The 27,538-nt window shown below is 46.4% G+C and overlaps 4 protein-coding genes across 5 annotated transcripts; 1 reads left to right on the forward strand and 3 right to left on the reverse strand.

The window, feature by feature from the left end:
* The first annotated feature begins 3,601 nt into the window (after window positions 1–3,601).
* LOC124657676 lies at window positions 3,602–5,677 on the forward strand. Its single transcript, XM_047196189.1, has one exon. It carries the CDS (start codon window positions 3,602–3,604, stop codon window positions 5,675–5,677), a length of 2,076 nt encoding a protein of 691 aa, XP_047052145.1.
* Window positions 5,678–11,371: 5,694 nt separating this feature from the next.
* On the reverse strand, window positions 11,372–13,247 carry LOC124654569 (benzyl alcohol O-benzoyltransferase-like). The gene is made up of 2 exons (XM_047193566.1): window positions 12,730–13,247; window positions 11,372–12,598 (listed from the first exon to the last, which is right to left on the reverse strand). The coding sequence occupies exons 1-2, from the start codon at window positions 13,177–13,179 to the stop codon at window positions 11,615–11,617; spliced, it is 1,434 nt and encodes a 477-aa protein (XP_047049522.1). The 5' UTR covers window positions 13,180–13,247; the 3' UTR covers window positions 11,372–11,614.
* A 3,028-nt stretch (window positions 13,248–16,275) lies between these two features.
* LOC124656228 lies at window positions 16,276–19,117 on the reverse strand. 2 transcript variants are annotated; one of them, XM_047195009.1, is made up of 4 exons: window positions 18,294–19,106; window positions 18,125–18,217; window positions 16,810–16,877; window positions 16,276–16,710 (listed from the first exon to the last, which is right to left on the reverse strand). In XM_047195009.1, the coding sequence occupies exons 1-4, from the start codon at window positions 18,984–18,986 to the stop codon at window positions 16,587–16,589; spliced, it is 978 nt and encodes a 325-aa protein (XP_047050965.1). In that variant the 5' UTR covers window positions 18,987–19,106; the 3' UTR covers window positions 16,276–16,586. The 2 variants fall into 2 exon arrangements, 1 of the variants encoding a protein (XP_047050965.1); XR_006988754.1 differs by having other exon boundaries at window positions 16,666–16,710; window positions 17,962–18,217; window positions 18,294–19,117.
* Window positions 19,118–20,001: 884 nt separating this feature from the next.
* Window positions 20,002–21,922, reverse strand: LOC124656257 (epoxide hydrolase 3-like). Its single transcript, XM_047195036.1, has 4 exons — window positions 21,289–21,922; window positions 21,071–21,163; window positions 20,401–20,468; window positions 20,002–20,325 (listed from the first exon to the last, which is right to left on the reverse strand). The coding sequence occupies exons 1-4, from the start codon at window positions 21,919–21,921 to the stop codon at window positions 20,193–20,195; spliced, it is 927 nt and encodes a 308-aa protein (XP_047050992.1). The 5' UTR covers window position 21,922; the 3' UTR covers window positions 20,002–20,192.
* Between the last annotated feature and the right edge of the window lie 5,616 nt (window positions 21,923–27,538).

Here is a 27,538-nt window from a genome sequence, read left to right on the forward strand (position 1 = left end):
CGTGTCACATGCCTGCCTAGCAAATTTCTTACATCACTTGCTTACGTCGATGGGCTAGCTGAATCTTAAAATATTTTGCTTGACTTGGCCAAATGGTTCCACGCATCGTAACTCCCTAGGTGATAGCCATGAACATTTGTAGCAAATTTCTTACATCTTTTGCATCGAACTCCCTAGGTGTTTATCTTGTCTACACGTGCGCTGGGCAGGACTTGGTTAGATTTTGCTTGACCCAGCCAAAACAACAGCTGGATTCCTTAAATTCTTATGGGAATCCTATAATCAGCTAAATGTATGGAAGGGTGGAAGCAGCTCTAATTCTCCTACAGAGAATATAAATAACTAGTGGCAGCACGTTTAATCACATTTAGCTGGACTCACCCCAATATTTCCTTGGCTTCTCTTGATACACGATCGCATATAAATAACTAATGGCAGTTACTTAAATCTACGCAAAGTACCAGCCTGAGCATCAAAGTTGGTGGAAACTTTTGCTTTTCTCCTGAAGTTCGCCTGAAAATATTCAGAAGAGTCTCTCGTTCCCTCCCTCTGAAATTTCACTAGTACTGCATGTTTTCGCTCCCGGATGCACAGACAGGGTACCCCAACCATGATGCCACTAAACGGCCTAGCACTAGTCTGAGCTAGTGTCCCGTGACCGCGCTCTGCCAGTCAGTGGTCAATAGCTCGCTACTCCAGCTAGCGCCTAGGATGCAGTTGGACGGATTGGAATAAACGCAAGCACCTGGCGGGCAGGCAGGCAGTGAAGAACTAACCTGGTGGCGCTTACAGGGGACGCAGGGGATGAGTGGCGGGGCGCCGGGCGTCGACCATGCCTGGTACTGGGAGGGACACACTTCAGCCGTCCGGCGAGGTGATCCGGCGCGTCGTCGTCGCCCGGCTGGAAGTTGACGATGTCACCTCCTCCTCGCCGCCGCCGCCGCCTGGAGTTTCTCGCGCTCCAGCAAGCTGGTACTAGCGCTTCATGTCCGTGCATTTTTGCACGTCGGCGGCGGTTGTTCCATGTCGACCGCGGACCGCCACCACTCCGCCGCACCGGACGGCCGACGAGGAACGTCCGGCGCCTCTGCTTAGGAGCAGAGGAGCGACGAATGGGCCGGTGATCATGGGCTACTGAACGAATGGGCTGGTGACCGTGGACTAATGGGCCGGTGATCGTGGGCTAATAATGGGCTAATGAATGAGCAGAGCTTCATCGAACATATTCCTCTTACAACCTCTGTACACCATGGTTCTCACTGCTCAGGAAAACCTGGATATATCTTGACTAAGCAACACAGACTCCCTTATGCACGTCAACATGTCCATCTTTGTTTTTCTGAAAGCAACATGTCCACCTTCATACCATCAACGGAACAGAGGCGGCCAACGAGGCGAAACTAACAATTGGCAGGAGAGACCGGCGATGGACGCGGCAACCTTGGTTTGATCAACCACAACGATGACACGTACAACAGTCCATTGTTTATTTGAGTGCCATTCACACGTGATTTTATGGCAACACGGAGTCCGTTAGAGCATATAATCATGGCAGCCTAACTGCGTAAGCACATCAGCCATTGCAAAGACTTTGCCGTTCCCTATTGCTGCTTTTGGGAGGGTGGCAAGGAGAAGAATATTGGCAAGGACTACGAGCAAGGGCAAACACAAATAAGAGGGGTACCTTCGTCCGCTTCTTCTTCAAGTTTGGCCCACAGCTCTCTTATACGTTGTATTGCTTCTAGAAACAAGCTGACAAATTTACGATGTACCGAAGAAGAAACGGAACACAAGTAACTACAGAGGACAGAACCAGCACATGCTTTCAGTGGACTGAGTGTCTGCACCCTGAAGGAAACTTTAGGTGCCACTCCGACAGCAACATTCTGTTGAGTAACAAGAAAAAGAAGAAGATTCTCCATCTGATAACATCCGAACATTCTGCCTTAATACCAACCTGCCAGACAACCACAATTGTTACTTGTTGGTCAAAGTTAAGATCTAAACATTCGAAACATGCCTTTGAAGGTTAATTTATATTCTATCAATATGCCCTCTGTAGTGTGTCTGTAGTGTGTGAGCCAATGACATCTAAACTTGGACAGTGTAAACTGAACTGTAGAAATGAGACTATAAGCCGGCTCTGAGCCATGTCAGCTCCCTGTAGGAAAATCCAACTTTAGGTGCAACCTACACACCTGCTGTCTTAATATCAACGTTTTGTTGTAACCAGACAAAAAAGAGTCTTCACCGACCTATAATGTCAAAACAAGCTGTCATGCTTGCAAGAAAAAATATCAACAGTACATATACTGCCTTCTCGCGACAGTATATCCATCTTCATACATCAACGGAACTGAGACGAGACTATCAATTGTAGCAGGAGAACCTATGAGACATTGACCAAGCTTCCCCTAAGAGAAAGCTCGTTTCCTCTTCTTGGAGAGGAGAGATCAGTGATGCAGCAATCCTGATCAACCGTGACAATGCCATGCATGGCTGGATTTGTTCGAATGGTATTCACACAAATGATTTTCTGGCAACACGGAGGCCGTTAGAGTACGATAGGGTAACAAAATTAACCATTGCATCCAGCACATTGCCACACTCCATGAAGTACTGCTACTTTTGGAAGAGAAAACCATGGGAAGTACTGGCCAAGCACACACGGTAAGAGAGCTACTGAGTTCATGCTATCTTTCCTCCCGTCGGAGCTTAAGTTTTGTCCGTAAATATCTCATATTGTATTTTTGTTCGAGAAATTAACAGCCAACCTTGTTCACTAATTAAATAACAATCAAATTACACATGAACACTTGTTCAAAAAAATTACAAGTGAACAGAAAATTGATCCAACCAGAAGCTATATAAAAAAATTGGAACTCGAAGGTTCTTCAAGTCTGTGGTGAAGCAGCTACAAAAACAAAATCTGCACGGTTTAGACTGAGCCAGGTTTGGTGCGTGTAGAAAAATATACCTTCGTAACAAGAAAAAACATTCCGTTGTAACAAGACAAAGAAAAGTAGCCATTTGATAATGGCAAAACCAACATTTTGTGTGAGATAATACATTGGTTCGTTGTTAGTCAAAGCTAGAATATATAAATTCAAAATATACCTTTGAAGGTTAATTTGTTTTCTGAGAACACCATTCCAGACTACATTAAAAGTATAAAACTTCTGTAGTGTGATGGTGTGAGCCACTGACATCTGGACTCAGACAGTGTAAACTAAATGATATAAATGAGACTGCAAAACGGCTTAACGGCCATAATAGAGTAAAATATGGAAGAAGGAGAAGATCTTGATCAGGGTTCTCTTGATCAGTGTAGGGAAAAGCCAACTTTAGGTGCGACCTACGTTTGCTGCCTATACAGACTGAAAAATCAACGACACATCCAAAATGCCTCGAATCAATATATTCTCTCGCGTACCTTGCATATAGCATGTGGACGCTTTATAAATACCCAGTGCATGCACGGCTCAGAAGCGCATACACAGAGACACCCCACACGTTGCCAAACAACAGACTGTTTGGAATGGATCATCGCGCTAGTTTCGCCGTCCCGAGTGTCCGCGTGAGTATTCCCAACCAACTGCCGATGCTGTTCGAGCCGCAGAAGGCCACGCCGTACCCAAAAGCCGACGTCGGTGATGACAACGTGGCATTGCCAGAGCGCCGCCTCACCGTGCTGGCTCTCCAGCTGGCGTTGCTGGAGAAGGCGGCGAGCCGTCGGGGCACACTGGCCTTCATCTGGGCCACGGTGGTGCTCCTCGGCGGCTTCGCGATCACACTGGGCCGCACTGATTTCTGGTGCATCACAGTCCTCCTCCTCATCGAGGGCACCCGCATCCTGGGCCGCAGCCATGAGCTAGAGTGGCAGCACCAGGCCATCTCCTGCGCCCAAGCCGTGCGTACCTTCTCATGGATGCAGCTGCTCTCGGCGTCGGCGTGTGTGTCCCTCTCCCTCCTACGCCTCCTGCACCACTACGGCGGCAGCGAGGAAGCGCGAAAAAACCGCATCGCCGCGCTCAACATCTTCTATGGCCTTGCGCTTGCTGAGGCACTCCTGTTCCTTTTCGAGAAGGCGCTGTGGGAATGGAAGGTGGGTCACTGCCGCCTCCTGGAAAGCGTGGCCGACGACTATAACCTCGCGCCTAGTGCCGGCGAGGTCGGCATCCGCCTCTTCTTCTACAACTCTTACTCGCGGTGCCTCAATGGGAGCATCTTCGACGGCCTTCACATGAACCTCGTCTCCTACGGTGACAACCTCGTCACATCGGGCTCCCATTACGAGCAAAGTGTTGGCGCCGGCATCCTTGTCGCACTCGCTGAGTCCAACCGCTTTTCTGATGCCACACTGCGCAAGATAGGCGTCTCTGCACCCACCATCGAGCGCCTCATCGAGATGCTCAACTGGAAGGGCTTGTTAGATAGGGAAGTCCGGCGGTCGGCGGCAGTGGCTGTGTCCATGCTCACGGGAAAGAAGGTCATCGCGCTCCGCATAACCGGCATCCCAGGAGCAATTGAATCCGTGGCATCACTGCTCTATGCCGACCAAGACGAACTCAACCTACTCGGTCTCTCCATCCTAAATAATTTGGCGCACGACCACGACAACTGTGACAAGATCGGCAACACGCAGGGACTTCTTGACAAGATCATCTCCTACTCCAGCCTCGACCATGGTCTGGCGCCGACAACGCCGAGGGACATGAGGCTCAAGGCTGTGCAGCAGTCTCTCCACGTGGTGAAGAGGTTGGCTAGCACGACAGGGAACACGGGGAAGCTCCTCCGGAGAGAGCTCACCGACATTGTCTTCACCGTGAGCAACATCAGGGATGTTCTGCAGCGGCAAGAAAAGAAGGTCCAGTTCGAGCTGCACCAGCTGGCGATTGAGATACTCACAAGCCTCTCCATGGATGACAATGCAAGGGAACTCATAGGCGGTACAGGTGGCATGGTGAGTGTGCTAGTCGCCATGTTTTTGCAACCGATGGCGATTACGGAGTGTCGACAGGCAAACACCATCCGAGTGGAGGCTAGCGAGGCGCTTGCGATGTTGGCCCTTGAGAGTAAGAAAAACTGCGGCAGGATCATAATGGCTCTAGGAGGAGGGGTAGGACGGCTCATCGCTGCCCTAAACGACCCTGTCGTCAGCATATGCGCCGCGAGGATCCTACACAACCTATGCTCATACGGCGGCGACAAGTGGCAACTCCCGCTGAAAGGGGTCACTGCCGGTGCCACCAAGGTGCTAAGGACTATCATGGTGGAGAAGGAGAAAACACTTACCATCTTTCTCGGGTTTGCCGCGCAGATGATCAGGTTCATGGAGCCAGGGGAGCTCTGTGCAAGCCTCGCCAGGGCAAACGTGGTAGACGTGGTGCTGGCAAGGACGTTGGTGCAGGTGCTGCAGGAGTATAGTTACCCGTCCAAGGATGTGCCTCGGGTCCGCCGGTACACCATCGAGCTTGCCGTCGCCATGATGCGGTCAGATGTGCGTTACATGGCCGTCTTCGTGGAGCTTGAGCTGGAGGACGAGTTAAGGCACGTGGCTGCAACCACTTCGATGCTCGAGTGCTTCTACGTCTTCTCCGGGAGCGTCGGGCTCGGCCACCCCGCTGTCAGCATCCACACCCTCGTCGAGTCGGCGTTGGATTTGATGAAGGGCTGAATCTAGGCCCTAAACCTACATATCTATATTAATAAGTGTTATAGTTTGTTACGCTAATCTTGTGATTTTAATCCTACCGTGTATGCTTGTCTGGTGTGTACTTAATGTTTTACCCAATGGAGTTTGCTATATGTAAAAAATGGAACTTATGGCATTTATGATTTATGTAAAATCAGTATATACTAATACCAGTAAAAATATAATATCAAATCATACCTCAGAGATGGTCGATGTTGATCCTTTTTCCTCGGCTAAGGCCTGAGGGCACTTGGCCTACCACGGGTACCAACCAGCGAGGATTGATTCATGGTTCGCTTCGAACAAACTGGAGTGGGGCACGCATTAAAGCTGCACAAAAGGAGCAGCTACAAATCAAAAGAAAGCCAAGCAAGCGTTAGGGGGATCTTGCGTTTAGTTGAACAGATTGAATAAACACAAGCTGACCTGGTGGCACAGAGGAACGACAGTCGGCCGACATGGTGCCACACAGTCAGCTGTGCAACAAGGTGATCCGTCACTCCTTCACCACCTCATGGAATTATTTTTTATGCTTTTATGTATCTGTCTTTCTATGGGTTATACTTTTTTATGCTAATCTTCTGATGTTAATCTAACTGTGCATGCTAGTCTGGTGTCTACTTAATGTTTTACCCAGTCTCCGGTGGTGTTCTTTACATGTAAAAAGGCAACTTATGGCATATATAATAAATGTAAAATCAAGCTATACTCATAAATATAACACCAGATCATACCTCAGAAATGGTCCATGTTGATCTTTTTCCTCCTTAATTGAAGGAACTGATCGGCGAATTATACAGGTGGCGTACTCTCAGTGGGTTGTCACCAAGAACTGATGTGTAGCTAAAGATTGTGAATCATTTATCATAGAATTTACCATGGGGCATCCGTGCCACAGAAACGCTCACTGTAGATTCAACTGAAGAATAAGGACATTAGAGAGCCGATAAACAGCTAAGACAAGTCTTCCACAGGAAAGCCAAAAAAAAAAAGGCACTACCATCGAAATGCAGGGTACAAATGGTTTCCGTAAGCATCTTAGGTGAAACAATGCCTCTTCCCTAGTGGTCGCGCTGACCTAGCTATGAAGCTGCTGGATCGACCTTGGTGTTTCCCCGTCAGCTTGGACGCTTCGTCATCAGCAGCCTGTCAGGCAAGGTCTCCATACCCAGGCGTGACAGCAGGAACCAGACATAAGTGAGTAATTCCATGGCAGTGGCATGTAGGTATCCTGGGCACCTACTGGCAGAAAAGCAGAGCATCTCCACCCACCGATAAAATTAACAATTAGCTGACGGGCATTACTTACATCTGTGCAAGCAACCAGCCGGTGCATCAATCCTATGGAAACATTATCTTTTTAGGAGTCCGTGAGTAGTCACTTCACTAGCCCGCTGCTCAAGCTAGGAGGCGGCCGGGAAAAAACACAAACACCTGGTAGGCGGGCAGGCGAGCGAGAGCTGACCTGGCAAGGCAGCCGAGCCGAGGCTTCCATTGGACGTGGCATCGGAAATGCCGCGCGCGAACGAAGCTCGTCCTGCAGGCAAGGCGAGGCGACCCAGCGCGCGCGGCCATACGGTGACGAAGGCCATCTCCAAGACTCCAGCCACGCATTTCCTCGCCGTGCCGCCGCCTCGCACCCACCGGATGGTGCCCCTGTGTGTAGGGATGTCGTCGTCCCTGGCGACGGCCACTCAGCCGCGGCCGGCGCACGGCAGCGTCGACGAGGAACGACGAACGTCCTACGGTCTCCGGTGATGGACCAACTCACGTGGGCTATAGCGCTGTAGTGGTCTGGTCGATGCATACACCGCGCCGCACACCCCACGGTCAGATATGGGCTGGGCCCATTTCGCGTTTTTGCCCTCGTTTTTTTTGGTTTCTTTTTATTTTTTTATTTTCCGTTTTCTTCTTTTACTTTTTCCGCAAAATAAAATATGTTTTCTCATTTTCGAAAAAATAAATTTTAAAAATCTTCAAATTTTAAAAGGAGCAGATTTAGTAAATATTTAATCTAAAAAATATTTAAATTTACAAATTGTTCAAATTAAAAATGTTCGATTTCAAAAATGTCCAAAATTAAAAGTTTTCCAAGTTCTAAAAATGGTCAGAATTTTGAAATTTTTCTAAAATTCTTATAATGTTCTTTAAAAAAAATTAGTTTGCGAAAATATTTTTCTACAAAATAAGAAATCCAGAAAATAGAGATAAGAAACCACAGAAAAAGAAAGAAACAAAGGAAGAAAAACCATAGTACTTGTTGGGTTGTGGCCCAGCTTGCCACCTCGGCGCGCGGGAGGGTGTGCGACGTCCACGCCTCTATTGACCAGGTCGGTGAGGAGGAGCTCCTCTTGATTGTGCTATGCTAGAGAGGTGCTTGCGTGCTCCAACTCCTCTTTTAGAGCCCAATGATCATCTAATAAATCATTCCGAAACTCCCTAAAAAAACCAAAATCTTCCCAGATCCCGGACATAAGCACTTCTCCTTGACGGTAGGGAATTTTCCTTCGTCGTGATATGAAACATTTATTACTTAATCCTTCGCAATGTAAGTAGGTGACACAACAAGTGTCATTTGAATACATACTGATCCTTTTTTTAGAAATATAGTACAAATGCAGATGCTCACATACACACGCATACACTCACTCCTATGAACATACACGCACACCCTACCCTTATGAGCACCTTCGGAAGATTGAGCCAGCGGATTGGATCTTCAAATTGACGAAGTCACCAAAGACGCCTCGCTGTCGACGGGAATGTCGTCTCCCACTGATAGAATATCTGCCTTTATGAGACACACATGTATCAAACCTAGGGTTTGAACTCTGGTGGGTTGGGGTACAACCACCTTCCTAACCACCCAACCTTAGGTTGATTCTCTGGAAATTCAGTTTGGCTCCCGGGTGCGTATGGTCTCTCTACCCAAAAATCACATTTCAAATTGTCCAAAACGACAAAAATTTCTACATTTACATCTACATACTATATGTGCGTTCGTCAAGTTTCACGAAAAACCAATATTTTTGTGGACTATGTAAAAAAGAGAAATTTTGTCTTCTGAAAAGCATTATTTTTAGCATTGAATTATCTTTTTTACACACGTCACATAATAAATCGACTTTTTATAAAAACGACTTTGTGAGCAGCGGCGGAGCTAGAGTATCTGAAACCAGGGTGCACACAGGGTGCCTCAAAAGATAAAATATGATTTTAAGGGGTGCATTTATGGTGGAGAAATGCAATTTTACAAAGAATTGCATTTCTAACCGGGGTCCTCTGCACCCCCTAGCATAGGGTGGATCCGCCACTGTTTGTGAGCGTGTAGCATGTGAAGATATACGTGTGATTTTTTCGTTTTAATTTTTTAAAATTTAAAATGTGTGTAAGATGTATTTCTAAATAGAGGAAGCATATGCTCGCATGTTCCTATTCTATTCTCCTGCTATACAGTATATATATCATTTTGCATTCCTAAAGGCCAGCCAACCAAACTTATTAATGCATTTGCAAATTGCAAACGGGGATGGCTAGCTACTGCACTTTTCCTTTTTCAGGAGGTTTAATACAGACGCTTTCGTAATACCAACAGCCGATTGATGCGTACGTATGTGCTGTTATCTGTAAAAGCGATCTGCAACCATAAAAAGTACGTGGTCCGCATTCGTTTCACTCTAAATGTATAGACATACATGTAGTATATGATATTAGATCGACGGCTAACTGTCCCAAGAGTGACTCCTACTGTTATCCTCCTAGAATTGACACTGCTGAGTCAGCTCCGGCAGCAGGTCAACTTCTATGTGCTGGTAATGGAACATGATACAATCAGTCGATATCCTTTTCTGATTCTTCCCATCAGCCGAAACAGACGAAAAATTGACCTGCAAAAAGAATGTACGGTTGGACAATAAAGAGAGATAGTCATTAGTGATAAGAGCAAGTATAATAAATTCTAGTCAGCTGGCTATATGGGTTAATAATATATTCATGCTTAGTTGAAGGAGAGAGAGGAGGAGAGAGAAGAGGAGTGGGCTCTCATGCAAGAGCCAGCTCTAGCACTTGCTCCTAGGCACTTTGTGAGAGTGAAATGTGGGTCATCCATTGATAAAGTAGTACATGATTATAGCTCACTATTATACATGTTGGTTCTATGTTAGCTACAAATGACATGGCACATGGCTTATAGCCAGCAGCTGGCTATACTATTAAACTTGCTCTAAGGAAATCATATGATGGCATGGAGCCACAAGTGAAGGCGCAGCCATTAAAGCAGCATCTACTAAAAGTTGTGCACATCTTAGAGCAAGTACAATAAGTCTTAGTCAGCTCTCTATAAGGATTAAAATAGTATATTATTATCTAGTTAGAGGAGAGAGAGAGGAGGAGAGAGAAGGAGAGTGGGCTCTTATGCAAGAGCTAGCTCTAGCACGTGCTTCTAGGCACTTTGTGAGAGTGAAAGGTGTGCCATACATTGATAAAATACTATATTCTTATAGCTCACTATTGTATATGTTGGTTCTAAGCTGACTATAGATGACATGACATTTTGTTTATAGTCATCAGCTGGCTACACTGTTGGAATTGTTCTTAGCTGAAACTACGGATGACGTGGTCAAATCCAAATCCTACAAGTTGGCCATCATCCAATCTAAACCCTAATAATACCATCAAAGTGTGACATATATCATTCTCGCGGGAAAATTGTGACATATATCCAAACAAATAGTACCTGAATAAATTTTGGTTTTTGGTCAAAGTTAGTTGCAAAATCGTTCGATTGTCAATCAATGCTCCATTTTTCAGTTACAGCCCCCCAAATAGTCAAATTTATTTTCGGAAAAGAAACTTTTGGTCCCCTTAACAATTGGTACATTTAGGTTTTGGCCATAAATTCAAATTTCCAATATTATGAATTTATGCTCTCTCTATTACCATAATCGTATGGATAAGGTTTCTTTGCCGCATTAAAAGAAGATTAAGAATCTGGAAAAAGTAAGATATATACCATCAAAGTGTGACATATATCCAAAACAGTAATACCTGACAACTACATAATTTTGGTTGATCATTCGGTCAAGGTTAATTACAAAATCGTCCGATTGTCGATCAATGTTCCATTATTCAGTTATTACTACCATCCCCCTCCTCCCCCACCCCAAATAGTCATATCTCTTTTTGGATCGAAAAGAAATTATTTGTCCCCATTACAATTGCTACCTTTAGGTTTTGGCCATAAATTCCAAATTTTCAATGGTATGAACCTGTAGTCCCTCTATTATCATAACCGTATGTATAACGGTTATTTGCCTCATCGAAAGAAGTTCAAGGATCTCGAAAGGGTAACATATATACCATCAAAGTGTAACATATATCAAACCACCCGCACCCCTAATTGACTGCATAATTTTTGGTAGATCGTTTGGTTAAAGTTAATAGCACAAAAATTTGATTGCCGATCAATGCTGCTTTGTTCGATTATTACCCTCACCCGCACCCCTAATAGTCACATCTCTTTTTGGAAAAGATTTTTTTTTGTACCCATTACAATAGCTACCTTTAGGTTTTGGCCATCAACTCGAATATTATGAACCTGTGGTCCCTTTGATATCATAATCGGATGGATAAGGTTCCCTGCTTCGTCAAAAGACTTTTGAGGACCTCAAGCAGGAGTTTAAGAATGATGTGATATCGTTTGTACATTGATCACAATTCAAAGCAGAACCAAACTACGTGTACATTGATCTAGGGTTGCCATCTCATACAACCACGGAGTACGTGTTTAGGTAAGAATAATGCAATATTTTTGAACAAACAAAACGGTCTCTCGATCGGTGACAAGTAAACAGTAGTGTAGGGAACCAAGCACAAGCCAACAATTCGATAGGTCGATGGACGCCGGCCATTGACTCAAGTTCAGATCGCAGATTTGATCTTGGGAAACACGTTGTCGGCCGACGATGGCCGTGAGGATGCGCCGAAGGCCGGGCGCATCAGCTTGCTCATCTCCTCCGTGAACTTGTCCATGGCGTGGCCGGGCAGGCACACGGGCACGGCGATGCCCTCCTCGCCCATGGCGTTCTTGACGGCGATGAGGAAGCTTGCGACTCCGGGGATGGCGCCGACGCCGCCCTTCGCGGGGCCAGCGTACACCGGCTTGCCCCAGCCGTAGTCTAGGTCGCGGATGCCGGACCTGGTGAGGTCCGACATGAGGTACGCGCGCACCACCGTGAAGTGCGGGCGCCCTCGCCGCACCATGAGGCGCGCCACCGAGCGCACGTACTCCACGTTCACCTCTCTCTTGGCCTGCATCACGAGCTCCACGGCGTAGCTCACCGGGTTATCGCAGAGGTCGCCGGCGGTAGAGACGGCAACCGGGAACGCGAAGGCGTTGCCGTAGTAGCCGACCGGAATGACGGTGCCGCTCTGCTGCGGCTTCCGGCCGCCGCGGACGCTGACGAGGCAGATCATACGCATCTCCTCGTCGGCGGCGGGGGCCAGCGCCACCGTGCGGCACCGCCACAGGCACCCCGTGAGGACCTCGAACGTGGTGGCGCCGCGACGGAGGGACGGCGAAAGGTGGGAGCGGACGGCAGCGACCTCCCTGGGCCCGAAGAAGAAGGAGCGGTGCGTCATGGAGTCGAGGGGCACAATGGTGCCTTTGGTGTCCGGCACGTCGTCGTACTCGCGGTGCGCGAATGGTCTTGGCGCCAGCGCCAGGTCGTCGTCGGGCGCCGCCATGAGAAGCTCGCGCCCCCACACCGGCCGCACCGTCGGGGCCGCCGCTCCCCGCGCCAGCTCTGCCACGGCCGCCAGGAACTGCACCAGCCCCGGCCCGTCCGCCACCGCGTGCTGTATCTTCACCGCCATGATGAAGCCTCCGCACGCTAGCCGTGTCACCTGGGAATTAAAAGGCACATGCAAGCATCGGATATGATGTCGGTAATTATATGCATGTACACGACTACACGTTAACTTGCAAGTCGACGACAAGAAAAGTGTTTTCGTACAGACATATACCGTATACGTACCTGGAAGTGGAGGAGTGGCGCGTCGAGGAGGTCGGAGGAGCCGGGCAGGTCGAAGAGGAGCTCGTCCAGGCACGGGAACGGCGGCTGCAGGGCGGCGCCGAACTGGTCGAGGCGAACGTCAGCATCGGCCTCCACGAACAGCACGCCCTCGCCGGTGCAGTCGACGGCGAGCTTGCGGCCCTCGAGCTCCCTCAGCCGCCCGGCGAGAGGGTAGTAATGCACGAGCGCGGCGGCGACGGCGTCCCGGAGCACCGGCGCGGGGTCGACGTCGCCCCGGCCTTCGTGGCGCCCGAAGAAATGGATGGCGGGGATGTAGAAGCGCAGCCCTTCCTGGTCATCGATGTCCGAGAGCGGCTTCAGCTCCCTCGGCGTTGGTCCCGCCGGCACCACCAGCGCCGGCGGCTGCCTGCGTACCGTGAACTTCAACGCCGACGAGTTCGCCATGCCCATGCACTCGCGTTGTGTATGTAACTCTTGGCCGTTACCTAATGCACGACGAGCGAGGAGGTAGGGTGACGATCAATATACTTGTGCGTGAGTCTTGCCGGTCGACTGCTGCCACGTATATATAGCGTACGTACGTGTACGTATACCAAACCAAAAGGGCCCAAGCGCACACATAACAAATACAAAACTTATACTGTCCTCATGCTAACCGTTCGATTTAGAATCAACTATTAAGATTACTCATGAGTTGGTGAAATTTTTATGGGCAAAATTAAAATTAAAGTGACCCAAAATTAGTCGGTACATGGCGATATGTTCCGTAACGGATTACAGGGGTAAATTGGCCGAGCCCTGCAACCGGGGTAGATGCCGAGTGGGCGAGAAAATCTTCAGCTAGCCACGGGATGCATTGGTCAAAACCCCTTCAGTTTGCATGTAAGGTGCAACACAATAAAAAAAGCATGTACTATTGGTTAAAGCGGTCTACATGAGAGTAATTTGGATAAGTAATAGGAGTACTTAAGGACACCTTCTTAATAATTTACGAGCATGGGAGAACACAAATTACCATGATTCTTCAGTAAAGCTAAAAAAACGCTATTTTACCTCTATAATGGGGAGTAGATGAGCACTTAGATGAATGAAACATGAGGTGTAGAAGTGGATAGTAACAACGCATGCATATGCATGTAATCCTTCAGTAGTTATGTGTTCATTTCCCAAAATGGACGAGGCTGGGATCCATAGAGGGCAGATATCTAACCGTTGATAGGCACACATGGCCGGATTTGCTATTTTCATATTTGCAAAACTTGCCCATTTCTTACGTGATTGTTATGTGTCTCACATCTATCACAGTCCAGCTAGCTACCTGTGTCCGTCTAAATTAAGACGCCCACATGAGCACAATACTACTAGATTTGACACCCCATTTCCAAGGTTGTACCCGTACATATGCAGGCTTAAATAAATAAAATTATTTTCATTTTAAATTTGTTGACCCAGTTAATCTGGGAGCCAATTTGCCGTTCAGATAGATGTGATTCAATTACTGTAAGCTAAGAAAAACATACTGAATATTCCCAGTAAGTATCAAATATTAGGTAAAAAGTCAACACCAAAACATTCCAATAAATTCGAGTTCTCATGAGATGTACAAGTAGCAAATTTAGTGTCATTGGACAACATAGACTTAATCATCGAAAAAACAAGATGGGGATGGGGCAACTATGGCGATTCATTGTCATGATGAGGGTTATTTACAAGAAATAAGGATTTTGTTATGCGAAGAATAATTTAAAAGGAAAAAATTAATTTTCAATTTCCAGTAGGAGGTACGCACACATTTGTTAGGCAAAGCAAAGAGATTAAATTTTGAATATTCTATTTGAATACTAGATCTTTATTCTTGGACTTGGGGCTAACTTTGAGCTTTAATTAGATTTCTGCTTTTATACTGAAAGTTCCACTCCACTAGTGCATTAAGTAGTTGAAAGCTTTATGGAAGTTGATTTTGGAATTTCTTTTAGTTAGTTGAAGTTAACAGTGTTGAGCTGAAATCTTGATGCGGGGAAACGCTCATTGCGTTGATAAGTCACTGATTCAAAGCGAACAAAAATATATGCAAACCTGATGTTGTTTGAGTTGAACTTCTTGTTTATTTTGCTTTGGATTTTTTTGGCTAGCATTTGTTTCTCTAAATGAGGCACAGAAGCACCAACGATCGCACAATTATTGGAGACAAAGTGGAAGCTTGGATTTCTCGACATTTGATCTAGAGATAGATCTAGCACCATATTATAATATAAAATTGTAGCAGATCCTGGTCGCGGTGGTGTTGGTTCGTACACGGAGAGGAAGAGGGGTGTAAGGTATGCACACATTTGTTGGGCAAAGCAAAAGGATAAGAGTTTGACCATCCTATAGTTGTTGCTGAATTTGAGTTGCAATTAGATATAGGCTTTTGTACTGAAAGGTCCACTCCACTTGTGAAAACATTTGCATTAAGTACAAGAAAGGTTTATGCAAGTTGATTGAGGAATTTCTTTTAGTTAGATGAAGTTGATAGACCGAATGCTTGAAAGCTCATTGCGTTGATAAGTCACTGATTCATAACGGGAAAATATATGTGCATAGTGATGTTTGAGTAGAACCTTCCTTTTTAAAATCCAAATAGTATATTTTTTTATTAAATCCTATGCGTTAAGCATTATATTCATTATAAAGAATTAGAGGTGTTCCAATTACTATACCTTATCATGTTACTTCCGTTAGAACTTTTTGCGAGCGAAAACATGTGCATTAAGTAGTTGGAAGCTTTCTGCAATTTGATTTTGAAATTTCTTTAATCCGTTGTTGGCATGAAACATCATTTCACTGAGAAGTTAGTGATTCAAACGGAGAAACAAATGTAGAAACCTAGTGAAGTTTGGTTGAAACTTAGTGATTTTTCTTTGGTTGTTTTTGCTAGCTTCTTTAATCTAGTGAAACACAATGACGCCATCAACTATAGAATTATTGATGGATAACAAAAAAGGTCGGTAGTTCCAGCGTTTGATACAGGGATAAAGTTATCACCATAACACTGGGGGTAAGCCGAGTCCAATATGAAACTTTAGAAAATCGTATGGTTAAAGCACTATATTCCTTAGTATTAATTTATAGTTGATCTCTAAAATTATTATATGATTTATTCTTGCCTTTTTATCTCAATAAAAAGGTAAGGTGGAGAGAGGTAGGTCGTGGTGACATGGAAAAAATAGTGAACATACCTCGCTCTTCAAAATGTTCAAGAAAATAGTATACTTTCAAAGGTTCCAACCGTGTGGGAGTAAGAATATTAATGGAGATAAATTTAATTATTTACTTTGGTGGGTGTCATTAACTCGGTCTGAATTCCCATAATAGGTTGTGGATGATTGAATGTTAAGTTGTCAAATACTTGAACTGGACTATGGAGCAACACACCTCACATGCCGGTGTAGGTACTATTTTCATATCACGATGTATTTGTAGAAATAATAAATAAATGAATAAAGTGACTTGTATGCTCAAAAAGACAAACAATGCATGTCAAATCACAGTAAGAGAGCCCATATAGCCATCTAAACTATGGTTATTTTTCAAAATTCATAGTGGTATTGATTTATAGGTTCTTAAGCTAGCGGTGTTCTTCTTATCAAAGATCACAAAACATGGATCCATAATTATAGTGAAACAAGTGTTTTGCCGCTGCAAGGCTAAATACATATAGTACAACTATTTCAGTGGCCTTCCAAATCATAGCTACCCGTTCACTCATCTTACTAGTATGCAACTGAGGACAACAAAAAATCTACAATAACAACACCAACAACCAGCATTAGGCATGTAGAAAAAATGCATGCATGCACACATTTTTTCTAAGAGGATCACATGGTGTTGACATGAGCCAGAAACTCCTTCAGACAACGGTTGTAAACACATGGCCTCTCTATGTGGGCTAGATGGCCTGCCTTCCTTATGTTTCGTAGTGTCGCCTTCTCTCCGAGCTCTCTACAAAAGAGGATGGGTTGTATCACTGTTAATCAGCATCTAAAATAAAATAGATTATGGTAGCTTGATACATATGTATGCAGTTAACCGCTTGCTTACTCTTTGAGCCTCTTGGCACCCTCTATGGTGAAGAAGTTATCATTCTCTCCCCATAAAAGAAGTATGCTCTACATATGAAGACAAGACTTTGTAAGCATAAATGTGAACTTTGTAGAATTCGCAAGGAAAACTCACTAACACTACACAAGATGATAGTATGTATGAATATAATAATTTAAATGAAAAAAATCTGTAACCATTTGTGAGAACTGTAAAAAAAGCAAGAGAGAGATCTATGTTTGGCTTTCTACAATGTAACAATCCAATCTTCACTTTCGCCGGCCTACACCCACGCCTGATCTCCCTAGGAGATGATGTGGTTGTAAATTTCATAATCCCTCCTTTCAGATTTATTGGGCTCCTTAGTCCGTACGAGTACCAAATGGTCCGTTATTGTAGGGTGAAGTAAAATAATGAGCATATTCTGACCATATGCATATAGCTGCATGTGATAGTAGTCCGTGCTCATCTTTTTTGTTGCATGCAGGGACGGAGCTGCTGTAGTGGCATTGGGGTCAGCTGACCCTTGTAATTGTTGGATAACTATTCACTGATTAGTACCAAGCAACGCTATTTTTTATTTTAAGATGACACCATTGAATTAGAGAAAGTATAGAGCTGACACCAACAATATTTTCCTAGCTTCATCCCTGAGTACATGTGGGCACTCCGTGCTCGCTCTTGTTGAAGTGCAGGTACTTACGTACCCTATAAAGCCAAAAAAAATGTGAGTAGAAACTTTTGCAACAAAGGGGCCCTATTGAAGCGGTGGATGCCATTGTAGCCAGGTTGGGAATGGTGCGGAGGATGCGGTGTTTCTACACCCAGGTGCATATGCACCCTTTATTTGATATGCAATTTAAGCATATTTAAAAATGTCAAAAAATACAAAAAAAATATCGCTTATATATCTTATACACGCTCACAAAGTTGTTTCAGCAAAAACCAACTTGTTTTGAGCCCTGTGTGAAAAAAAAACATATTTTAGTACTAAAATAGTCTATTTACCGAGACATTTTTTTTCTTTTTTACATATGGCACAAATTCTTTTGGTTTTATGTGAAACTTTACTTCGCACATAGAACATGTCTGTCTACATGCTAATTTATTTTTCCAAAAAATTTAACTTTTCAAAATATATTTTATACATACCAGGTGCACATGCATCCAGAATCAGTTTTAAGTTTTCGTGGTGCAGACTATTATGTTCACACCACTTTATGTTGAGGAAGGCCTCAGCACGAGAGTTCCCCAGTGGGTTTTCGTTGTTCCTGATAATCGTATCTTGATTAACTCTGAGCTATGGGTATACAACCTGCTGAAAAACATGGGATGCCGGTGCTTCTTTGTCCCTGATAATCGTATCTTCTAGCATCCCTGCTCTCTCCTCCCGATTGTTACACATCAACTGCACAATCGCACAACATGTATATATGATAGTCTCAGTTATGTTAAGTAAAAAACATAAAAAAGTAACTACTTACCTCGAGGAAGTCGCCGAGTAGACGGCGGGGAAGCCAGGGTTTCTTGTAGAAGGCGGTGGAGAAAAGCACCATGACACCTCCGACCGAATCCGGCAGCATGAGCTCGGCGAGCGATCCGACGCCGAACCTCCCGAGCAGGGCGTCGTTCATGGCGGCCGTGTATGCCGGGACGGCGCCGGACACGACGATGGATCTGACGAGCTCCGGGAACGCGGCTGCCATCTCAAACGCCACGAGACCGCCGTAGCTGAACCCGACGACGGTGCACCGCTCGACCACTCCGAGCTTCCGCAGCGCCGCGGCGAGGCACCGCGCCTGGAACGTGGCGGAACGGTCCCGCGACGGCGACGTGGAGCCGCCGAAGTGGACTAGATCCGGGACGTAGACGTCGACGTGGCTGACTCTGGCGAGGGCGTTGAGCTGGGGCCACCACGTCATGATGCCGTCGCCGGCGAAGCCGTGCACCAGCACCACGGCGTGCCTACTCTGCTTCTTCTTGGTTTTCTTCCCGCCTGGTCCCTCCTTGGAGGTGTGCTTTTTCTTGTGGTGCTTGGGGAGCCAAAAGTTGATGACGGTGCCGGCGGCATCGGCGTCATCTTGGTCGTGGATGGCTACGGCGTGCTGCCGGAGGCCGGCGATCTTGGCCAGGCGGGCCTGCCCGTGTTCCCTAAGCACCTGCACCCAGTTCACCATCCCATAAGCGCGTGGTTGTGATTTCTTTGCTTGCAGAGGTTAATTTGTAGGCAGCGGCGGTTGTAGGTACGAAAGGCTCTTACTATTAAACGTTAGCCGTTAAGGATCTCCAGTTCTCTCAACCAACAACATAGTTTCTGCAATTAAGATAAATGAATACTAACAATGTACTCTGATTGCCAAGACTTTTTCGCGCACGTCAGAGTTTATGCATTTAATATGTAGACAAACACAGGTTAGCTACTTTGCTTGAGATGGACATGAGACGTGTAAGTATCACGTATAAAATGGACAGATCTTGAAGAAAACGGAAATGGTAAATCCGATCGGGTGCCAGCAGTCACATAGCCATGCACAAGTTAATTCATCCAAAAACTCGAGCTAAGGACATACAGTGGTTGATAAAGTTGCCTTAGCTTAGCCCCCGCCACCTAATCTAGATAAAACAATAAAATATGACGTACAATGTGTTATATTTTGCAACGGGCTGATAAAAACGTCTATATGCGATATGATCTGAAAAGTCTGGCATGTACTAGGAGTACTAAACAATGCATATTTAAGATCACTAGCTTTGATCAGATTTTTCATTCTGGTGAGCCAGCAACACACACAAAAATTGTATTGCGGTTTTAGATTCTTGTAGGATATATCATCAACTACGTGAAAAATTCTTTTTCATAATGTGTTAAAATGTGAAAAATATGATTTTAATTAATTGAAAATAGAGCTATATTTGGAGCTTCGGGAGCCAATGATAATTTCGGTGTTTTTTGTGAATAGTTTTGGCCGGAGTCGTCTTCCAATAAAATATCCATGACAAAGCTATGTTCGCACATATTCATAGTCTGATATGCTTCCATCAATTACCATTTGTACTCGTCCACTATATTCTTTGACTTCCTATTTCGGGAAAAATATGGTTAGGCATGTGACATATAGCATATGTAACTTTTTTTTATCTTATCCTCCGTGGTACATATTTCCCGTTATATTCACCAAACAAGAGGCTCTCTTAACAAAGAACCACCGAGTTACATGAACGATGAACCCCAAAGGTATAGTTATACAAGATATTTCCAGAAGAGTTGCGGCAGTACCCTTTCAAATTAATACTTTCACCGTTTGAAATTTATTGACTATAAGCAACAACCAGCAACCGCAGGTAGAGATGATCGATTCAGGCATCCATGGTTTGATGGTTAATTAGGTTAATTCGGAGAGGGTAACGTGATCCAGGAAGTTTTTGAGGCAGCGGTTGTAGACGCACGGCCTCTCCAGGTTGGCCAGATGCCCTGCTTTCCTAATGGTCCGAAGCGTTGCCTTCTCGCCCAGCTCCCTGCATTTATATATATCTCTGTCATCAATCATTTCTATATACAGAACATAGCTAGGTAACCGGCCATTTTCTCACTCTTTTAGTCTCTTCCCAATCTCTATAGGAAAGAACTTGTCATGCTCCGCCCACAACAGAAGTATGTTCTGCAAGCATGCAAGTCTATAAATCGTGAGAATAGTAACAAAAGATGTAGTGCAACTTCAATAAAAAAAATGAAGGGTTCGAAAGTTTAACGAAATTTCCAAAAATTTATATGAATTATGTTTAATTTGACAAAAATTGAACAAAAACAATTTATGAAATACTTCCCTAAGTTCCGAGAATTCCGGTGGATCCAAAATTTATTTATTTTCGAAATATTTTTCCACAAGATGTTATGTGTGAATCTCATAGAAAAAACATCATGAAAATAATGTGGATCCAAAGGGCGCTAATAGGTGACAAACAAAATATAATAAAATATAAACTGCAAAATAATGTGGGAGCTTTTGTTTATGAAATACTTCCCTAAGTTCCGAGAATTCCGGTGGATCCAAAATTTATTTATTTCCGAAATATTTTTCCACAAGATGTTATGTGTGAATCTCATAGAAAAAACATCATGAAGATAATGTGGATCCAAAGGGCGCTAATAGGTGACAAACAAAATATAATAAACTATAAACTGCAAAATAATGTGGGAGCTTTTGTTTGTTCGTCTTCTCTCATTAATTTGTTGGCACACTTTACAAACGATCTGTGTCACCTGCTGAAAAACAGGGGCTGGAAGTGCTGCTTTATCCCTGATTATCGTATCTTCCAGCATCTCGGCTCTCTCTTCTCGGTTGCTACACATCACCTGCATCACACATAACATGGATGCAAAATATTTTGATTGTTGATTGAAAAAATATTCTGGTCGTTTGAATGAAATGTATTTTCGATGGCCTCTCTTGCGGATCAAATGAGCACACAACTACTTACCTTGAGGAAATCCTTGGCAAGGCGACGCGGAAGCCATGGTTTCTTGTAGAAGGCGGTGGTGAGGAGCCGCGTGACACCTGCGAGAGTTTCTGGCAGCATGAGCTCCCTGATGGACGCGACGCCGAACCTCGCCAACAGAGCGTCGTTCATGGTGGCCGTGTAGGACACGGCTGCGCCGGAAACGACGACGGAGCGGACCAGACCGGGATACATGGCCGCCATCTCAAACGCCACCAGCCCACCGTAGCTGAAACCTACGACAGTGCACTGCTCCACCACGCCGACCTGGCGCAGCCCCGCCACGATGCACCGAGCCTGGAAGCCCACGGTGCGGTCCGGCAACGGCGACGTGGAGCCGCCGAAGTGCACCAGGTCAGGGACGTAGACGTCGTAGCCGTGCTTGGCGAGGGCGCCGACCTGGAACCCCCATGTCATCATGCCGTCGCCGGCGAAGCCGTGCACCAGCACCACGGCGTGCTTCTTCTTCTCCTCCGGTGCCTTTTTGTACCTGGGCACCCAGAAGGTCATGATAGTTCCGGCTTCGTCGACGGTCATGGCGTGTTGCCGGAGGCCCGCGCCCTTGGCTAGACGGTCAACAAAGTGATCCCTTATCACTTGTACGAAGTTCACCATCCTAGCTTGATTTGTTTGTTAAATTAGTATAATGTCTATCTGTGTTGGTTTGGTTATGGCGGGTGGCTGCTTAATTTATATATGTAGGCAACAATAGCTTATAGGTGAAATAATAGGATGCATGGGAATGTGCCGGGTTGGCCCGCTTGGTCAGTGACCTGACCCAAAATTCTTAGAGTTTGTGCTGGTAATGTGGGTAAAAAGTTTTTATTATCATGTCAAAAAAAGTTTTTATTATCATGTCATTTTTTTATTATCAATGTCTAACATTTCTTAATTAGAGTATTTTGCACAGGCACATGTCCTTTTTTCACAAGTTTTGTGGCTATATTGTTTCCTCTGTGTTAAAAAGGTAAATGTAGCTAGTACTCAAAAAAAAAAATTTAGCCACCTAGTTGTCAGGTTTTTACGGGCTGTTGATTTGGAAAAATGTTTAAGTTGAACATGTCAGACTTCAACTACATATATAGCTTGGTTCCGCGTTATATTCCAGGAACGTTGGTGCATTTTCAAGACACATACCATGCCTGTATGTTAAATGGACATCAATTATGCATATGGATTCAGCATGTTGGAATATATTTTTAAGATAACAAATATCCAATAAATCGGCCCCAGGACAAGGACAGCCTCCTTTTTCCCAGTCCACGTTTCACAGGAAGGGCCTACAGGACCAGGTGCACGCATAAATCACCTTTACGGGCCAGATCGATGTGATCGTCAACTGCACATTTCAGTGTCGCGCGCGTAATTTAGACAGACACATGTAACTAGCAAGGTTGCGATTGGTCGAAAGGGAAAGCGTCATTCACGTGAGAACGTACGTACGGTGCAACTTTTTGGTTTCCTGAGTCAACTTCGCATTAATTTAAGAATTTCTGAGTCATATATCATTATTTTTCAGAATTGGAATGTGATTTTAGCTTTACAGCACCATGTTAAAAAAGATCACGATGAAAGGCCAAGCCACACGGGAGACGTATTACATGCTTCAAGTAGCCGCTCGTATACTCGTATTTTCACATGTCCATGTTTGAGTGTGTATGACTGTTTGTGATATCTTAATATGCATGTCCCCATTTCTGCACGCAGATTAAACTGCCATTGCAAAACCTTGTCAATAAAAGAAAATCACCTTGCTGAGTGGTCGTGAATGAAGACTTTTACCTATCCACATGGTGGCATGGTTATATTTTTTCTGGAAGAACATCCCATTTACACCCTACATGCTTATTTTTTTTGAGTGAATTCCATTTTTTATCCTATAGTTTTGCATGCGGCGACACATACACAGCGAGATGGACACACGGCTGTGGCGGATGCATGGTGGCCTGGTGAGCGGCGACAGACGCATGGCGGTGGCGGACGGACAACGGCCCGGAGCGCGGTGACCTCGTGGGCCTTAGAGCATCTCAAGCCGCGTCCCCCAAAGCGTTCCCAAAACAATTTCGGGCGTGCCAGACAAAAAAACCGTTTCAGCCGCGTCCCCCAAAGCCCATTTTTGTCCGGCGCGCCCCGATACGGTGTCTGGCGCCCCGAGCCCGTCCCCGTCCCACAGGGGACGCTCCGGGCACGCCGGACACAACGAAAAGCAAGGCGGGGAGTGGCGGGGCTGACCCGTCGGCCGGCACGAGCTAATTTTAACCTAACCGCCGCCTACCTCGCGGCGGAAGTTATTCGCGCGCGCAGGACACACAGCGGCATCTTTGCCTTAATGGCGATGGAGGGGCAGGCGAGACGTCTCGTCGGTGCTGCGCAGCCTCCACGCGTCGCCGGCGTTCGCACGCCACCGCCCGTTCCCGCGCGATCTTCCCACCTCTTCTCGCCTGTTCCCGCGCTTTCTTCCCGACGCCGGCGTCTATAAAAGGTCTCCCGGCTCAATGGTAGCCACCACACCCCGCCGGCAACAAACACATCCTCGTCGCTCCACCGCCGTCTCCTCCACCACCGCGGGCAATGGCGAACCGCCCCGGCGCTGGCCACTTCCCTCCACCGCCGTCTCCTCCACTTCCAGTCCCGGAATCGCAGGTGGACACCGACCCCGCGGCCCGGGAAGAGTGGCGGCGGCGAGGGATGCAGAACTGGCGTGCACACCGTCAGCAGCGGTGGGAGGCACTCGAGCAGCAGGCCCGCCAGCAGCGTGAGGCGGCGCAGGCGGCAGATCTAGTGGCGTTCTGCGCCCATGGCCCCGCTGCTGACGAGGCCGCGGCGGCAGCAGCGTGGCACGAGCAGCAGTGCGACACCGTTGCGGCGTTCGACGCCTCGATGGGAGAAGAGGCGCGACGGCGCCGGTACTGGGAGGAGATGGAGCAGCGGTGGGCTGATGAGCGCCAGCGCCAGCGCGATGAGCGGGAGGCGATGTATCGTGAAAGGCGGGAGGCGATCGAGCGCCGGCGGCGGGAGTCGATCGAGCGCCAGCAGCAGCTGTCGGCGGAGGAGCGTCAGCAGCGGGAGGCGGCGCTGACTGCGATCTGGGGGAGGCGGGCGGACCAGTTGGCGGCGGAGGCCGACGTGTTGGCGGCGGTGATGATGGAGGCGCCAACAGATGTGGAGGAGGAGGCGCCAATGGGGGAGGAGGAGGCCGAGGCGGAGGAGACCGAGGTGGAGGACGACGACGACGACGAGTTCGAGTGGTCCGATGACGACGGGCAGCACCCGGACGAGACGGCCGATCAGCAACGCGCGCTCGTCAAGTCCTTCGAGTCGGAGAAGAAGCTCCATGACGACGCCCGTGCCCGCGAAGAGGCGCAGATTCGTCGCGCCGTCGAGCTCTCCCTCCAGGCGGCGCAGCAGGGGAGGGCGGAGGAGGACGCGCGGCTGGAGCGGCCGCGTCTGGCCACCGCCCAACGTAACGAGAGGAGGCGCGCGCAGGAGGAGCTGCAGCGTAGGGGAGGCGATGACGGGGCGGGGCCGTCGAACGCACCGCCGGGCGGTCAGTAGTCTAGGTTTAGATGAAATCTAGCCGTTTTCATTCAAACTTTGTAATATATAATCAAATATGAATGAAAACCTTTATTTTCGTGCACCAATATTGATTTGGGAGCGGCGTTTGGGGGACGCGGCTGGGAAGTGACGTCCCCCAAACGCGGCACCAACAAGACACATCTCCAAACGCTCAATCCGGCGCGTTTTAGGTGACGGTTTGGGGGACGCGGCTGAAGATGCTCTTAGGCGGAAGTCCCTAGTGTCCTCAATGATGTGCGACAGCTCCGGCGACACGGCGACGTTTCCAGCGAGCATTACTTTTTTAAATTTTTTTTTTGCGATTCAGATAGCTTTATTGATTAATTGATAGGATTACAATCACTCCTTAGAGTATAAGGAGTATCTGCGAGGAAGCCAGGATTATAATTGATCCATAGGCACATCCTCCTATCAGAACTAGCTCGTTGAGCACATAAGTGGGCAGCACGATTCGCATCTCGCCCAATGAAACTAATGCTACAGCTAGAAAAAGCTATCTTAGACTCTGCTATCTCCTGACAAATAGCCATGATCTTCGACCGGTTTGACCCGTCTCCATTGCAAAGATTCACCACCTCCTTTGAATCACTTTCGATTATGACACTCGTATATCCTCTCTCCATAGCCAAGTTAACGCCTTCTCTGATTGCCATGGCCTCCATGACGCGTGCATTCGCCGCGTGTTCTTGCCATCTCGCTTGAGCCCTAATCAGGTTACCTAGGTGATCTCTCACAACCAACCCTGTAGTGCCAGACATAGAATCCTGAATAAAACTTGCATCGGTATTGATTTTCACTGTACCCTCATCTGGTGGCTTCCACTTCAGTTAAGGCTTTGGTGTTTTCTTCTCTTTTTCTTTGCCAAGCACAAGCCAGGTCTATAGTGGTTTGTAGCACCCACCTCACAGATTCAACCACAGATCTGCCTCCCTCTCCATGCTTGCGCGCATTCCGCTCCTTCCATACCGCCCAACAGCCACATAAAATCATAGCCGCCTCTTCCTCCTTGATGGTCTTATTATCAACCATATCCATAGCCCATGAGTTTGGATGGAAAATAGGAACCTTGAATCCTGCATATCCTTTTAATTCGTCCCAAAATAATCGTGCCCATGTGCATTTGAACATAGCATGAAAGATGGATTCATGTTCTACTCCACACCATTCGCAATGTGCAATTTGTTCCATATGCCTTTGCTTCAAAATTTGCCTAGCTGGAATAAATTTCTTGATCACTCTCCACCAGAACAAGCGAACTTTGGGTGGCACCGAAATCTTCCATAATTTTTTCCAGCATGTTTTTACCTCGGTACCGGAGCCAGATGCTTGATCGGCCAATTTATTTGCCGCCAGCAGACGGTAAGCCGATCTAACAGAGAACAAACCATTAACCTCTTGCGTCCAGGCCCAAGTGTCTTCTCCCCCTCTACCTAGGGGTATCTGACTAATAGCTCTTCGATCGGTATCAATAAAATTAGCCTCTAGCTTATCCTCATTCCACGACATCGTTTCCTCATCAATCAGCTCCTCCACCAAAATAATTTGTGCTTCTGGCCGTTTAAATAATGGACGACCATTCATGTTTGCTGGAATCCAAGGATCTTCAAAAGCACGAATAGAAGATCCATCTCCCACTCGTTTAATCATACCCTTCTTCAGTGGCTTCACGTCCATGTAGAATCGCCCTCCAAACATGTGATGAATTTCTCTTCTGCCTAGCCGACATAAACTCGGAGTCATGGTAATATTTACCCTTTAAAACCTTTGCACATACCGAGTCAGGTCTCGTCATTAACCTCCAGCCTTGTTTAGCTAACATAGCTTGATTAAAGAGCTGGAAGTCCCGAAAACCCATACCGATGGATTTCGGTACTGCAATGTCAGCCCACTTTTTCCAGTGAATTTTCCTCTTCACTTCATCACCTCCCCACCAAAACCTTGCAATAATGTTTGTAATCCTCTTACACATCTTTTTGGACAGGCGAAAACAACTCATAGAGTATGTCGGTATGGCTTGACAAATTGCTTTCACCAACACTTCCCTTGCTGCCCCGCTCATCTTCTTTGAAGCATAACTATTAACCAATTTCTTGAGTCTAGCAATAATGTGTTCAAATTGCTCATCCGTTGACCGACCCAATGCAGTTGGTAAACCCAAGTATTTTTCAACTAGGGCCTCAGCTTCAATACCCGAGAGTGTGTGCACCTCAAATTTCATCTCATCCGTACAGTTTGAACTGAAAAACACTGCAGATTTGTTTCGGTTAACCAGCTGTCCCGAACCCACTCGGTACTGATCCAGAATATTATGCAATCTCGATGCACCACTAGCTGAAGCTTGAACGAAGACAAGACAATCGTCCGCAATTAGTAAGTGTGACAACCAGGGTGCATGCACGCCTACTCTAATACCACGTGAAAGATATTGTGGCCCTGAGTATTTGAGTAAGCAGCTTAGTCCTTCTGAGCAGAGTAAGAACAGGTAAGGGGACAACGGATCACCCTGACGAATCCCCCTTGATGGCCTAAAATACTCTGAAAACTTGCCATTCACTCTGACAGATAAAGATACGGTGGAGACACATTTCATCACCAAATCTATCCATTGCTCCGAAAATTCCAGCTTCTCCATAATGGCTCTCAAATAGATCCA

This window comes from Lolium rigidum, chromosome 5 (assembly GCF_022539505.1).
Source record: "Lolium rigidum isolate FL_2022 chromosome 5, APGP_CSIRO_Lrig_0.1, whole genome shotgun sequence".
NCBI lineage: Eukaryota > Viridiplantae > Streptophyta > Magnoliopsida > Poales > Poaceae > Lolium > Lolium rigidum.